General features: G+C 42.0%; 1 protein-coding gene across 1 annotated transcript in view; it reads left to right on the top strand.

Moving 5' to 3' along the window:
• LOC104537055 (glutamate receptor ionotropic, NMDA 2A) overlaps positions 1 to 14,207 on the top strand; it is a gene marked incomplete at both ends in the record, with an annotated part of 57,660 nt that overhangs the window by 9,018 nt on the left and 34,435 nt on the right. The window contains one exon of the mRNA XM_010179836.1: positions 4,772 to 4,886. Coding sequence (XP_010178138.1) covers positions 4,772 to 4,886 — 115 coding nt within the window. The remainder of the gene's footprint in view (positions 1 to 4,771; positions 4,887 to 14,207) is intronic.

Here is a 14,207-nt window from a genome sequence, read left to right as displayed (position 1 = left end):
GCAGGAATGGTGTTCTGCTGTGGTGTGTCAGCATTTCTCTTTTCAGTTTTGTTGGGGAAGGTGACAAGCATATCAGAATTGCATAAAAGTTTAAAAATGTTTGAAATAGATAATACAGGTTTGGTTCATCACATGACAGAAAACCTAATTTGGATTCAGGATGATAATAGCTTAACTTCTGCCTCCCCCCCTCCGTTCCCATTCATTTTTCATACATGTATCACCTGGGGAATCTTACAAACTTCAGTTTGCAAAAGTTAATTAAGGCTTCAGAGTCACAGTATCAGCACAAGACCTCCTGCTGTCATGTCTTTGCAAAGATTGTAGCATTAATGAGGTATGAAAGCAGATCAACTACTAATCCAAGGTGGATACTGAATTGCCCCTTAAAGTAACAAGCCTAAATAATGAAGCGCATCATTTAGTGAAGAACAGGAATATGCAGTTCTAAAACTACTTCAGAAATATATTTTGACCAATTCAGAGAACAAAGACATCTTGCACTCAATTAATCTTGGGCTTAAGACTCTGTAAGAATAATGTGTAATATAAATACCTACTTACTTTCTCCAGTTGGAGGCCTGTATCTAGTGGAATCCCTCAGGGATTGGTACTGAGACCAGTACTATTCAATGTATTCATCAACGACCTGGATGAGGGAACAGAGTGCACTATCAGCAAGTTTGGGGATGACACAAAACTGGGAGGAGTGGCTGACACTCCATGGGGCTGTGCTGCCATTCAGGAGACCTGGACAGGCTGGAGAGTTGCGTCAGAAGAAATTTAGTGAAATTCAACAAGGGCAAGTGTAGAATCTTGCATTTGGGAAAGAACAACCCCATGTACCAGGATAGGTTGAGGACTTACCTGTTGGGGAGCAGTACAGGGGAAAGAGACCTGGGGGTGTTGGTGGACAGCAGGATGACCATGAGCCAGCAATGTGCTTTTGCAGCCAAGAAGGCCAATGGCATCCTGGGGTGGATGAGAAGGGGTGGTTGTAGGTCAGAGAGGTTCTCCTTCCCCTCTACTTTGCCCTGGTCAGACCACTTCTGGAATATTATGTCCAGTTCTGGGCCCTCAGGTCAAGAAGGACAGGAACTGCTTGAAAGAGTCCAGCAGGGCCACAAAGATGCTGGAGGGAGTGGAGCATCTCCCTTATGAGAAGCAGCTGAGGGAGCTGGGGCTCTTGAGCTTGGAGCAGAGGAGACTGAGGGGTGCCCTCATTCCTGGGGATCCATTTGGAAAGGGCCAGTGTCAGGAGGAAGGAGCCAGGCTCTGCTCTGGGATGTCCAGTGCCAGGACAAGGGGCAATGGTCCCAAGCTGGAGCACAGGAGGTTCAAGCTGAAGATGAGGACAAACTTTGTCAGTGTGAGGGTTATGGAGCATGGCCCAGGCTGCCCAGAGAGGTTGTGGAGTCTCCTTCTGTGCAGACACCCAAAGCCCTGGCCGTGTTCCTGTGTGACTGCTCTGGTGATCCTGCTCTGGCAGGGGTTGCACTGGGGGAGCTTTCCAGGTCCCTTCTGACTCCTGACATTCTGTGATTCTGTGATTCTTTTTCTCACTTTTCTTAACTGGGAACAGAAAAGCAGTTGTTTTTCATAGAAACAAGCCGTTTAGGATTGTGGACAGAAAAAAGCAGAGCAGAACTTCTGTCCTTTGTGGAGGAAAAATGACAGTTCAAAAGGGAATGTGCGTTGTAGGCCTTGGTTTCTGAAGAACAGAGGCAGCTGATGAATTTTATACAGAAGAAAGTGTTTGGGAAAACAAGTCTCTCTTTGAAGTTCCTTTTTACTGCTGCGATGTGAAAACTGGGGTAGCTCAGTCTGCGTCACTCCTAATTCTTTTGTACATGACTCAGACAATACAATTTTAAGAGAATTTAACAGATTAGGCACTTTTTTTTTTAACTTGCAAACTGTGTTTCACTGGTTAATTCACACAGTTTAAAAATATATGCTGAGCTCAGTTTTTCATTTGAGATTTGTGGTTCATTTTCTTTTTGGAGTACTTGAGCACCACTGCAGCTACAGCACTGCATCTCGTGGTGACCCCTGCCTACCTTCTAGACTAGGGCATTTTGCATATCAACTCCAAAACATGACCAGTGGTGTTCGAATGCTGGGTTGGGGATCCTACCAAAGCACATTAAGAAAAGTTGAACTCGTCAGTGTTGAACGTTCAACAAAGTCAAATCGCCAATGGCTATGTAATTAGAAACCCAACTGGAGAGGAAAGCCCGGTGAAGTACTGTGTACATGTTTGTGCTGCAGCCTTTAGGAGCAGACAGAACGCTCGGCTTTCAGTTTTATTGCAGTGAGGTGATTTCTGCCTGACCCCATGAGACAATGTGTTCAGTGGGGGAAGCAGCGTTATTTCCCATGTGAAATTTCACATTTCATGAATTGGGAGGTTGTCACCATCCCTGGAGTTATTTAAAAGACAGGTAGATGAGGTGCTTAGAGGCGTGATTTAGTGGTGGACAGGCTAAGATTGGACTCGTTGATCTTAAAGGTATTTTCCAACCAAATGATTCTGATTCTCTGAAGTACAAATACAAGCAGTGCATGTTTTCACAGCGTGTCCTTGTTTTTCCCTTGTGGTGGCATCCTGGGCATTTCATTCCTTGGGGTGCAGTGCATTTGCTTTTCAGCAGCAAGCAAACGTTTTGCTGGTTTCTTACATATGTGCACGAGCGACTTCTGGCTGGTGGTTTGCCAGTTCCTCTCAAAGTGACAAACAAGCCTTTTATTCTCAAGCAAGATCTTTCAGTGCTGGATGAAAAAGGTAATATACGGGAAATCAGTTCAACTGAAAAGCAAGGTTCTGCCAGGAATAAGGTTTTCAGACTGAAAGTCTGTCACAAAATATGAGTTATTATGATGGGTGAATTTACAGATTGCTCTCAAACCCATACTGAATGATGTTAACATGGCTGTTTAGGGCAGTCCACATGTAATTGCTAACTATTATGATACAATGCCATTATTTCTTCTGGGTCTATGTACTTTTATTTAGTTTGCTTCTGATATTGGGATTTCCAAGCAGCTGTGTCAATACAAAGCCTTCTTTGACTGTGGAGCTGAAGAATTTTGTCCATGTCAGATTCACCAGAAAACAACAAGACTATTGCTGCTGCCAAAAAAAGACAAAGAAAAAAGGGCATGTAAACCAGTATCAGTTTCTTGTGGGTAACACATTCCAGAGCAATGTATGAAGAATAGTTAGAGTAACTTTAATGCCCTTCAAAATACATCTGTCTGAGGGATGCAATGATACTGGTGTTGAGTTGAATTCCAGAAGGAAAGCACCTATGTGAGAGCTCAAACTGAATTTCATTCAAATATACTGAGAACTCAGTGCAGTTCGATACAGTTTAATTCAGACCATGCATATGGGGTGGAGAGCACATTGCCTTCTGGAAGTGCCGTGGCATCTCCAAGAGTTTTACCTCTCGCCCGTGGGACAGCCCTGTCAGGCTTATGTTGACAGTCTGGAGTTTTGATTTTTTTCAGCATGACCAAACAACACCAATGCCAATACCAGCCTTTGACTCTTTTCCCTTTCATGCCTGGTTTTCTTATGTGAGGGCATTTCAGATAATGTATAAAATGATAGATTTTTGCAATATCACAGTCTGGGGAGCTTGACCTGTGTGGTGTGGTAGTTCAGGCTCTTGGCAGTGAGTTCCCTGTGTTTGTGCTTTAAATAAAAACTGCAATTTCTCATCACTCTCTCTGACCCTGGCGCAGTGGAAACAATCTGTTCTCACTGCAACGCTGGAGCTGTGTGGAACTGGAGCACATATAAATACGGATTTATGTTATAAATCTGTGGGAAAGTTTGAGAAAAAAATATTTTTTAGGAAAATCAGATTTATTAGATGGCCAGAATTTCTGATTTTATGAAAAGGCCGGCATTTCTGATTTGACAAAAAGACAATGCTTTGGAAAAGAGGGTTGGTTGGTGTGGTGATCCAGGAGAAGGGAGCAAGCACCAGTCAGTACTGGGGCACATCTTAGGAAAGGTGCCTCTGGTTGTAGCACTGAGTAATTTCCTTCTGCTGACATCCATTCGGACAAAATTTTCTGTTGAATATGTCTTCTTTTGTAGCTGAATGAAGAGCATATGGTAAGTAAACGGTTTTATTGATCCAATGCCCAAATGCTGCTAAGTCTAAAGGAAGGAAATTTGGGATTGAACCAACATTAAAAAAAAAATTAAATCTTCCTTTTTCCTGTACATTTTCTTCTGAGTCCCTCTAATTATTTTCTATTCAAAGTCCAAATCAGTGTGTGTGTATATATATATCCCTTGGAAACCATTGTAAATTAATCTAAATACAGAAAAGTTGTAAAAATACTTGGTTTTATTTTTGAAATTACTTAACTGAAGTATTATTGACCCTTTCGAAGTTTCCATGTCCGGTTTTGCTTGAAGGCATTGGCGCCGTTTATCCAGGTGTCACAAAGACCCTGTGAGTGAAAGATTGTTCATGGAGTGTACAGATCATGCATAATGTGGAAGCTGCTTTGAAACTGATGCCTGCATTAAAAATCGTAGCTCAACAGTATTTTGCTTTGTCTTCTGCTAAGGACTGCCTTGAGATGCTAAGACTCCCCATCCTACAAACATTGGCTCTTCCCAGCGTTTCCAGGGTTTGATGCATGTGTTTCAGTGGCGGTTCTGATGACTGAACTAGCTTGCTCATTAACTGCTGGACAGCTCATTAATTTTTAAGTGATCTTTTTTTTTTAATTCCTTGCCTTCTAGGTTTATGATGAATGTGACTTGGGAAGGGAAAGATTTGTCCTTCACAGCTGATGGTTATCAGGCCCACCCCAGGCTGGTGGTGATAGTGCTGAACAACGAGCGGCAGTGGGAGAAGGTGAGTGGTGCCTCTTGGGGAAAGCTGGGAGAGGAGGTGGGAGAGGTGCAGTAGGACTGGTTAATGACAAGGAGGCAGCATCACGGACGGCAGTGATGATATTCTGATCTAGCAGGTTCGCACACAGTTCAGAACATATAATTTTACCTTAGTTTGAGTTGGCCTAAGGAGTTTTTACAGGGAAAGCAACATACTGGTGAAGATGGGTCACATGGATTTCAGAAGAGGTCTGTGAAACACCTTACATTTCTCCTTACAATTTAGTAAAATAAAATGGATGGCTGAAATATCTCCTGAAACTTGGGCCTTAACTACCTAAATTTAGATGTAGTTGTATAACTTTACTACTCCATTCCTTTTATTTACTTGTTTTTTATGTTTAACAGATTTTTAAAGTACTTTTTTTTTTATTTGTAAACTGTGAAATTCCCATTGAATTGGAGGATAATCCTTATAATGATTGCCAAAAAAATTCAGATGCTTGACTTGTGTTCTTCTGGTAGATAAGTGGTCCCCATCAACCTCTGTATGGACTAGAAGGAAAAGTTACTGTGAAGAGTAAATATTATTTTTGTAGATATGTAATAAAGAGACAGAGTGCAATGACCGAGAATCTAAACAGAGCTTGGGGCTGATCTTCTAGATCTTCCCTGTTAAAAATGCATTTACTGAGACCAGGTTCTGCTACCTACTTTTTTAAAAAATAAACTGTGTGTGAGTAATAAAAGTTTATAATGAGTATTATTTTTTAAACTCCCACCTTAGCCTGTGATTGTTTTGGCTCTGAGTTTTGCAGGCTATCTGTGGTCCCATGTTTTAAAAACGGAGATTCTTAGAAACTGATTGCCACATGAGACTGCAAGAAAAAATACAGCTGTAGCATTGTTGTGGTTTAACCTGGCAGCTGCTCCCCCACTCCCGGTGGGATGGGAGGAACTGAGGAAAAGTGAAACTCAAGGGTTGAGATAAAGACAGTTTAATAGAACAGAAAAGGAGTACTAATAACTATTATTATTATAATAATTATAACATATAAAGCAAGTGATGCATAATGCAGTTGCTCACCACTCACAATCTGATGCCCAGCCGGTTTCTGTTTAGCAGCCCCCAGCCAGCCTCCCCCCCCAGTTTATATACTGGGTATGGCGTTATATGGTATGGAATATCCTTTTGGCATATTTGGGTCAACTGTCCTTGCTGTGTCCCCACTCAGTTTCTTGTGTACTCCCAGCCTCTGCTGGTGGAGCGGGATGAGAAGCTGAAAAGTCCTTGACTTCGTATAAACACTGCTTAGCAAGAACTAAAACACCAGGGTGTTATCAACATTATTCTCAGCCCAAATCCAAAACATAGCCTCATGCTAGCTACTATGAAGAAAATTAACTCTATCCCACCTAAAAGCAGCACAATCATCCACCCAGTTTTACTTTAAATTCAAAAGCATGATCCTGCATTATCTAAATTGCTCCTGAAATCTGTGAAGTCTTTTTCTTACAGTTTTAGGATCGCACAAAGTCAGCTTATAACTCCAGTTTGTAAGACTGCAAGACTCTTCATGATGTTGAATAATAATGACAAAACAATTACTGAAATATCTCATAAGTATGCTAGTCAGTTGACAACACAGAAGAGTAGTCCTAGATTATGCCATGTACTTCTTCATGTTCATTTGATACAAATTTAATTCCTCTGGATAAATTTAATCCTATCCAAATGTGTCAGTCTGAATCTTTGGAGAAATCTTTTGCTTAGTAGCCTTTATGAAAATTTCTTACCCTGTTTTAAAATTCTTCAGCAGTCTGCATGTCATATATAATGTTCTGGAAAAAGTATTATACTACATGAGGATTATTAGTATGAGACACCAAAAGGAGAAAATGGTTAGAGAGGCAGCCAACAATGCTTATGGTATAGTAATTTAATACATTTTGTACCTTGAAATTTCTCTAAAGGGACCATTCAAAGAAGAGGGGGGTATAGGTTAGATGTTTGTGAAAAATGAGCGAACAGCAGCAACGAAATGCTCGCTATATGAACCACCATTATTTCCAAGAAATAGCTTGAGCCTGTTCCAACCTTCAAGTGACTCCCCCGTCAAAAAATGGAGGATTTGGTGTGGGTTTTGCTGTATTGCCTGTATTTCGGCAGCAGCACATGCTTCCCTTGCCACGCGGGGCTGTGGGCCTCTGTGGGCCTCTGCCTACACTGCCTGCACACAGCTTCCCACCTGGGAAATCCCTGCTTGCTCACTGCCACATCTGAGGGGCTTCTAGGAGGAAAAATACAGAGACTAAAGGCATCTGCTTGTAGCTCCCCCTTTGCTTTAGAGCCCTTGTGGTAGCAGGGCAAAGGAGTTGCTCTGGCGGAGCCAGCCTGCCCCGAGCCACAGCTTGCCTCTCTACTTCGCTACCGCAGAGCCGTGGGAAGGGGGCCAGCTTTAATTATGTCAGAGGGGAGAAGTGAAAGGCGGGCAAGAACGGGCTGTCACCACCTGAATTATTCTCCTGACCACAAGCTGATCCCTGCCTCTATGCATGAAGACAAATAAACTGACTGATCAATTATGCTGGCAAGCTGGACGTGGCTCTCAGCTCCCTTGGAGCACCCCATGTTGGTATCAGCAGGGTGTCACTGTGCAATTCAGTGGTAACAGGACGGTTCCTGTGACGCAGAGACATGAGTCCTTGCCCACCCCCTGGTTTATTTGAACATCTCTCTGGTGTTGTCTTGGCATTCTTTCCAAGTTGCATTTCTTACCCCGTATCCCTCAGGCAATTTCTTTCTCCTTGTTTCTTTCGCCTTTCGCTGTTTTGCTCAATTTCATCTGAGACCTCACATTCCCTGCTTTGAGTTTCCAGACAGGCAAATGCTTTTACTTACAGTTACAATATTGCAGTGAGCATTACAGTATTGCAATGAGTATCACAGAATTGTTTTATTGATGTCTTATTAAGTATCTTCAATCATACACAGAAAACATCAAGTCCTAAAATCTGATTAAGTTATTTACTCATGTGAAAAACTGACCATGCGGCAGCCTGCTAATCCTTGTAATGTAGCTAATGTACATAGGAATTGCGAGTAGCTACTTTATTATTTACATAAGAAAGAGTAATTGTGGTTACATGAAGACCTTTTTTTTTACCTGGTGTTCTGAAAAGACAAGATTTAATATTAAAACTCAGTTTTCTTTGGTGTTAGTATAGTAATCTGCTTTTATTTAAATACAGTTTTTCCTTTGTCTCAAAATTGATATACCTGAAGCTATTTTTATAGAAAAAACATTCAACCATCATTGAAGAGCATATGTCTTACCACTAGGAAAAGAAGTTCCATTTCCTTTTCAAATGACTCTGTTTCAAAACTGTGAAGTGTCAATGTCATGTATAGATGGGGTTGACTGAGGGATTTGCCCCATATCAGATTCTGGAGAAAGCAGATTGGATTATAATAATTTGAAGACTGAAAATCACTTTGGGGCACATTCAGCAGGCATCCAGCCATTTTGACAGTTCCGAAAGCAGCTCCTCAAACTTCTGACATCAACATCCATATCCTTGCTGCTAATCTTGACAGGCAGAGGGGCAAGAGATTTGTAGGCAGACAAGCTTAATGGGCTTGTTTCAGTGAAACTTGATAAATTTGCCATAGTTAACAGCGTTGTGCAAATATGGCCAAGGCGCTGCAGGAACACGTGTTGGTGCTCACAAAGCCTCGGAGGTCCAGCAGTACCAGCTGCAGCTCCCCCACTGAGCTCGTCTCAGCAAGATGGGACCTGGGTGCCTGAGCCGGCTGATAGACTTCACCAAGTTGTGAACTTCACAGTCTGATAGTCTTTCTTTCTTTAAAAAAAAAATTGGTAATAAAAGCAATCAATCAGATATTGAAATCATACACTAGAATATAATCAGTGGTGGCAAAATTAGATGGTGTAGTTAGATGTGCGTATCATATGTGTTGAGGAAGGTGAGAAGGATTCTATTGTATTTAAAGAGTATTCAATGTGTGAAGACGAGTTCCAGGGTAAAAACAGTTTTTACTGGTGCTCCCAGATAAGTACAGGTAAAATTGCCATGATGGTCTGCATTCTGGGAGAACTTGTGAGACAGCAAAGTCCTACATTTCTGTAGTTAATGAATTTGTTCAAGAAGCAAAAGTAACAAGCACTACATGGCACGATTGCTAGTTAAATGCCACTGCAAGAACTGTTACTTACATCTGAGTTTGTTCTAAACATAATCAATCACCTTTAACTTTCTATTGATGCAGGATTTAATGTACAACTTGGGTTTGCACTGATGAACTAGCATATGTCAGATTTACAAGCTCTGTGTGAGGTTGTACTCATTTGTATCGAAGTAGGAATGTGTGGGCAGAGGGTGCATGATTCCTGCCTGGAATCAATGAACCAAGGTCTTCCCAGAGAGCTCCATCTGGCTACTCACATCCACCCTTACGCAGCCTAGAGAAGATGGCTCTTGAATGTAATGATAGAGCTGAAATGGCGCTGGATGAGAACTGAAAGACTTAATGCATGGTCAGATTTCCGACAGAGTTTTTTGTCAGAGTACTGAGATAATAAAAGGTCACTGAGATGGTACAGGGTAGGTTCCTGGGATATCGCAATTTATTTCAGACCAGGGGTTGTGACAGCTGAAGGATTCTGAAGCCTCGTGATAGACATTCCCTAAAAGTTGTGAAGAAATGCATCTATTTCAACTTGAACAGATGAAATCGCATGATCTAATCATCCGTTTGCTGGTATATCTTTTGTCAGTAGCTCTATGGCCTAACATGATGCATTTTCTTTGCCCACAGCAGAAGCAGCATGCTCTTTAACAACTGTTGGGTTGTCATTTTCTGTGTTCCCTCCTTGTTGCTGAGTGTATTTAGTCTTCCTGTAAATATGCTGATCCTGACACTTACTGTCGAGTGAAAATTGCATATTGTTTCTGTATCAGTGAGCTTCGACTTAGCCCAAAGGCCTTTCCTTTGACCTTCCCTGTACTGAATTGTTTAAATTGCACCAATTATTATGTAGCATTTCTTAAATCCCATATTCCCAAGGATCATGGTCCCCTCCTCTCTGCTGCTGGAAAGGAATTGCAACTACCATGGCAAGGAGGGGTGAGGTGTGCGTTGCTCCTGTTCTTTAAAGCTAATATTAGAGAGGAGATTAAAGTGTAGGAAGACTTTCAGGGCAGCTCCTCCTCTCTGGAGATGACGGTATGGCCATCTGGGCCTTCTGGAGAGCTTCTGGGTGCAGAGGATGAAAGGAAGTGTTCCCTCACTGGGAGGCACAGGAAGGGGCTCTCAGTTTGTTTATCTCTTCCTTTCTAATGACATAATCAACTCCTAAAAGGGCTTCTCTGGTGTGAGTTTAAACTCTTGTGCTGCTAGAGTTATTTGGGACATTTTTCCAGTACCAAAACTATACCAACCACTGAGGGCTGGGTGAGCACTAATTACTAATTCTGTATTGAAAAAAAGAGCCCACAGGAAGTGGTAGCTTTTCTTACCCCCCCGGTTTGTGGCTGATCCCTCTGGGTACTGTGTTTTCCTTCGAGCCCCGCTGGTTGCAGTGCTGAGGCCTTCCTGGCGGTGTAAGGAGCAGGTGTGAGGGAAGAGAGGCACATTTGTGTACCCCATAGGAGATTTTGCAGCAAATTGTGACAACTTCAAAGTCTTCCAATAGATGTCTTCAAATCACTACCTATTAATAAGACATGGAAGTGCTTGCATCTTATTTTTTTTATTTAAATTTATGCTGTCATTGTGAAATAGAGATCTTCAGAAATACAAAGCGACACAGAGGTTTGCGGCAGAGTTGTATGGAGGAGGCTGTATGTGCAGGAAGGAGTTTGCTGCCGTGCTTTGTTCTGCAGCTGCCTGTTATTGCTAACCAGACGAACTCAATTTATGCTTTCTAGTTATTGACTGAAAACTTGCCATAGTAGCTCTTCCGTGCAAGTGGAAAAGTGTGATTAAATTAAAGTAATAAATAGGTTTTCTGTAAAGCAAGATGAGTTAGATTTTGCATTTGCTAAGCGTTATTTTCTTCACAGAAGTGAGACAGCTCAAAAAAGTACATTTGCACTATGCATGTAGGTTTAATCTGAAAATTTTTCTCTTTCCAGAGGTTTGGTTGGGTAGTCCTGGAAGTGTATTTAGTATCCATGTTGTCATGCAACATTTTTTCTTCCAAAAGGACGATGACTGTGTATTGCGTAGCGTTCCCATCTGCTGGGGAGAGGGTGACAGGACCGAGGTATTTGTTTGTTTTCTGTGAGATCTGCCAGTGTGACAGACTTGCTTTTTGTGCCAGCACTGGCATACAAGGGAGAATACGCTCTGCTCTTTCCTCTCCCTGCTCAGGGTCTGGCCTTGCTCTTTTTCTCCAATTCTCTGCTAAGAGCCTGTAAAGTTACTACTCACTGCTCTTCTGTACTGCAGGGTTGTAGCTTAACCTTCCAGTTAATGAGGTCTAATGTCCACATCATTTGTTATTAAAATCTGAAAAGATTGCATAAAGAATATCTGTATTGAGGATACCAGTATTGGTAGGTAAGCTTACTAATTTAAACACAGGCCCTTTCTACCTCCAGTGTAGGTGCTTAGTTGTGGTTGGAGGATGCCACGTTCAGTTCAATTCCTCGGTAGCTGTAATGGTCACAAAGCACCACACTCTGAAAGAGAGTGCTGCAAAACACTGAAGGCAATTGAATGTTGAACCTGTCCAGGTTGGTAAACTATTTCACTGTAGAATGCTTTATTCAAATATCACCGTTGTCTCCTACTAAGAGCTACAATTGAACTTGTCATATTCTACTTTTCACATATGAACTTATTAATATTCTACAACATTTATTATAACCTTCACAGGTGAAACCAGGACTTGCATGCTTTTTTAAACTCAGATATTTTGCTTTGTTGTCATATGTAAGCCACTTTAACAGTCACTGTTGAATAAGGACTTAACATTTGTGTTTGCACACAAATTCTTATGCATTATAAGCTTTGAAGGCATTCAGAATAGATATTAACTGAATCAAATAGTAGATCTGACTTCCATAAGTGACATAAGTGCCAATCCTGCAGAACACCTACATATGGATGCAATTGCATAAATCCTCTTTATTTCAACGGCAGCCTGCTCATGTTTTAGCCTTGCTTATTCTCCAGCTTTTCTGTGTCATTTCAACCCTTCAACCTGTAAAAAGGGGATACTGTAAATTGCACAAGGATGCTGAAAAAACTAAATAATATATTAAGACACAAAACATTGTGTAAATAATTAATACTATTCCTATTCTTAATAACAGTGTTACAATTAGTTCTGCACAAGCTAAAAGGCTTCTAATGGAATTATAAAAATCCTCCTATGTTTTGACTATATGCTTTAATTGTACAAAACTAAATTCTTACCCTCCACTGTGGGTTACTGGTTGTACTGGTGGTAGCAGGGATGACCTGCAATGGACATGCGATTTGTGCACCATGTAAAGCCCAGATGAAGGCATTGTGACTCCCTGGGACTGCAGCAGCAGACCTCTTTGACAGAGAGAGGTAGGTGGCAAAGGAGGCCAACAGCATTCTGGTCTGTATCATAAGTAGCGTGGCCAGCAGGAGTAAGGAAGTGATTATCCCACTATACTCACCACTGGTGAGGCTGCATCTTGAGTACTGTGTTCAGTTTTGGGCCCCTCACTCCAAGAAGGACATTGAGGCACTGGAGCATGTTCAGAGAGGTGCAACAAAGCTGGAGTACAAGAATTATGGGAAGCAACTGAGGGGAGGCCTTATCACCCTCTACAACTCCTTGAAAGGAGAGGGTAGCAATGTGGGTATTTGTCTCTTCTCCCTAGTAACAAGCAATAGGGCAAGAGGAAATGGCCTCAAGTTGCACCAGGGGAGGGTTAGATAGGTTATTAGTAAAAACATCTTTACTGGAAGAGTGGTCAAGTATTGGAACGGGCTTCCCAGGGCAGTGGTGGAGTTACCATCCCTGGAGGTGTTAAAAAAAAACATTTAGATGTGGCACTTCGGGACATGTTTTAGTGGGCATGGTGTTATTGGGTTGATGGTTGGACTTGATGATCTTAGAGGTCTTTTTCCAATCTTAATGATTCTATTATACCATGCCCCTAAGACCCAAGGCAAGGTCTTAATTTTTAATTATTTTTTAAAATAAGGTTATGAGGAGTGAATATTGAGATAAATCCATGGGATGCAAGAGATCAAAAATTTTTTACCTAAGGTTAGAGGTTCACTCAACACATAACACTTCAATACAGGTGCAACTGTCAAAAGAAATTAGCATTTCCACAAATTCAGCCCTTTAAAAATACCATGGGTTATATCCTCCTCGGAACAATAAAACAGCAGTTACTCCAGTTGAAGTGGGAAAGAGGATCATGAGTCCTCTTTCAACAGCATCAACACAGTTGCCACATTTTTGGTAGGCTGAGATGAGCTCACGCTGTGGCAGGCAGCTGACATTGCTGCTGAGCCTTGTGGTGGCGCTGACTCCCCTCTGGGATCCTGGGTGAGCGATTTCACAGAATCACAGAATATCAGGAGTTGGAAAGGACCTGGAAAGCTCCCCCAGTGCAACCCCTGCCAGAGCAGGATCACCAGAGCAGTCACACAGGAACACGGCCAGGGCTTTGGGTGTCTGCAGAGAAGGAGACTCCACAACCTCTCTGGGCAGCCTGGGCCATGCTCCATAACCCTCACACTGACAAAGTTTGTCCTCATGTTCAGATCTTGAAAGGCGGCTGCTGCCACTGCTGTAGTCCTGACCATGCAAATGCAACTAAGCCTCGGTCACGTTTCTTTGCTTCTCCTGGTTGGAACCAGGCAGTCGGGCACATTTTTCACTTCTGGAACCCGTCGCGGTCCTTGGCACACTCACTGTGTGAGGAGGGCTGAGCTGGCTGGAACTCTTCCTGTTCCAGATGGCCAACATCACAGCGTACGCAGGGCACACAGTACAAATGACTGTGCAAGCTAATGTACACGAGCACCAACTCTGCTGTGAATGAGGTTACCTACCATAACACGGTGATTAAACTATTTTTGCGATGTAACTGTCTCGTACTGAGTTAAATAGATTTTTTTTTCCTGTGTATGAAATCTTTTTTCTCACAAAGGCTTCATCCATTGTGTTTTGGTTAAATTTGATCCCAGAGCTGTACATAGTATAAATCCTGTGCTTGATTTCCATTGATTTGGGTGTGAATTCCTAATTCTCTTGAGATGTTTTGAATTTCCTAGTTTAAGTGTATAGAGATTTGTCATTTCTGCCTCCTACATTAAAGT

The sequence above is a fragment of the Mesitornis unicolor genome, unplaced genomic scaffold (assembly GCF_000695765.1).
Source record: "Mesitornis unicolor isolate BGI_N332 unplaced genomic scaffold, ASM69576v1 scaffold2680, whole genome shotgun sequence".
Classification (NCBI taxonomy): domain Eukaryota; kingdom Metazoa; phylum Chordata; class Aves; order Mesitornithiformes; family Mesitornithidae; genus Mesitornis; species Mesitornis unicolor.
The sequence above is the reverse complement of the archived record's forward strand: the minus strand, read 5'-3'. Positions and strand labels throughout refer to the sequence as shown.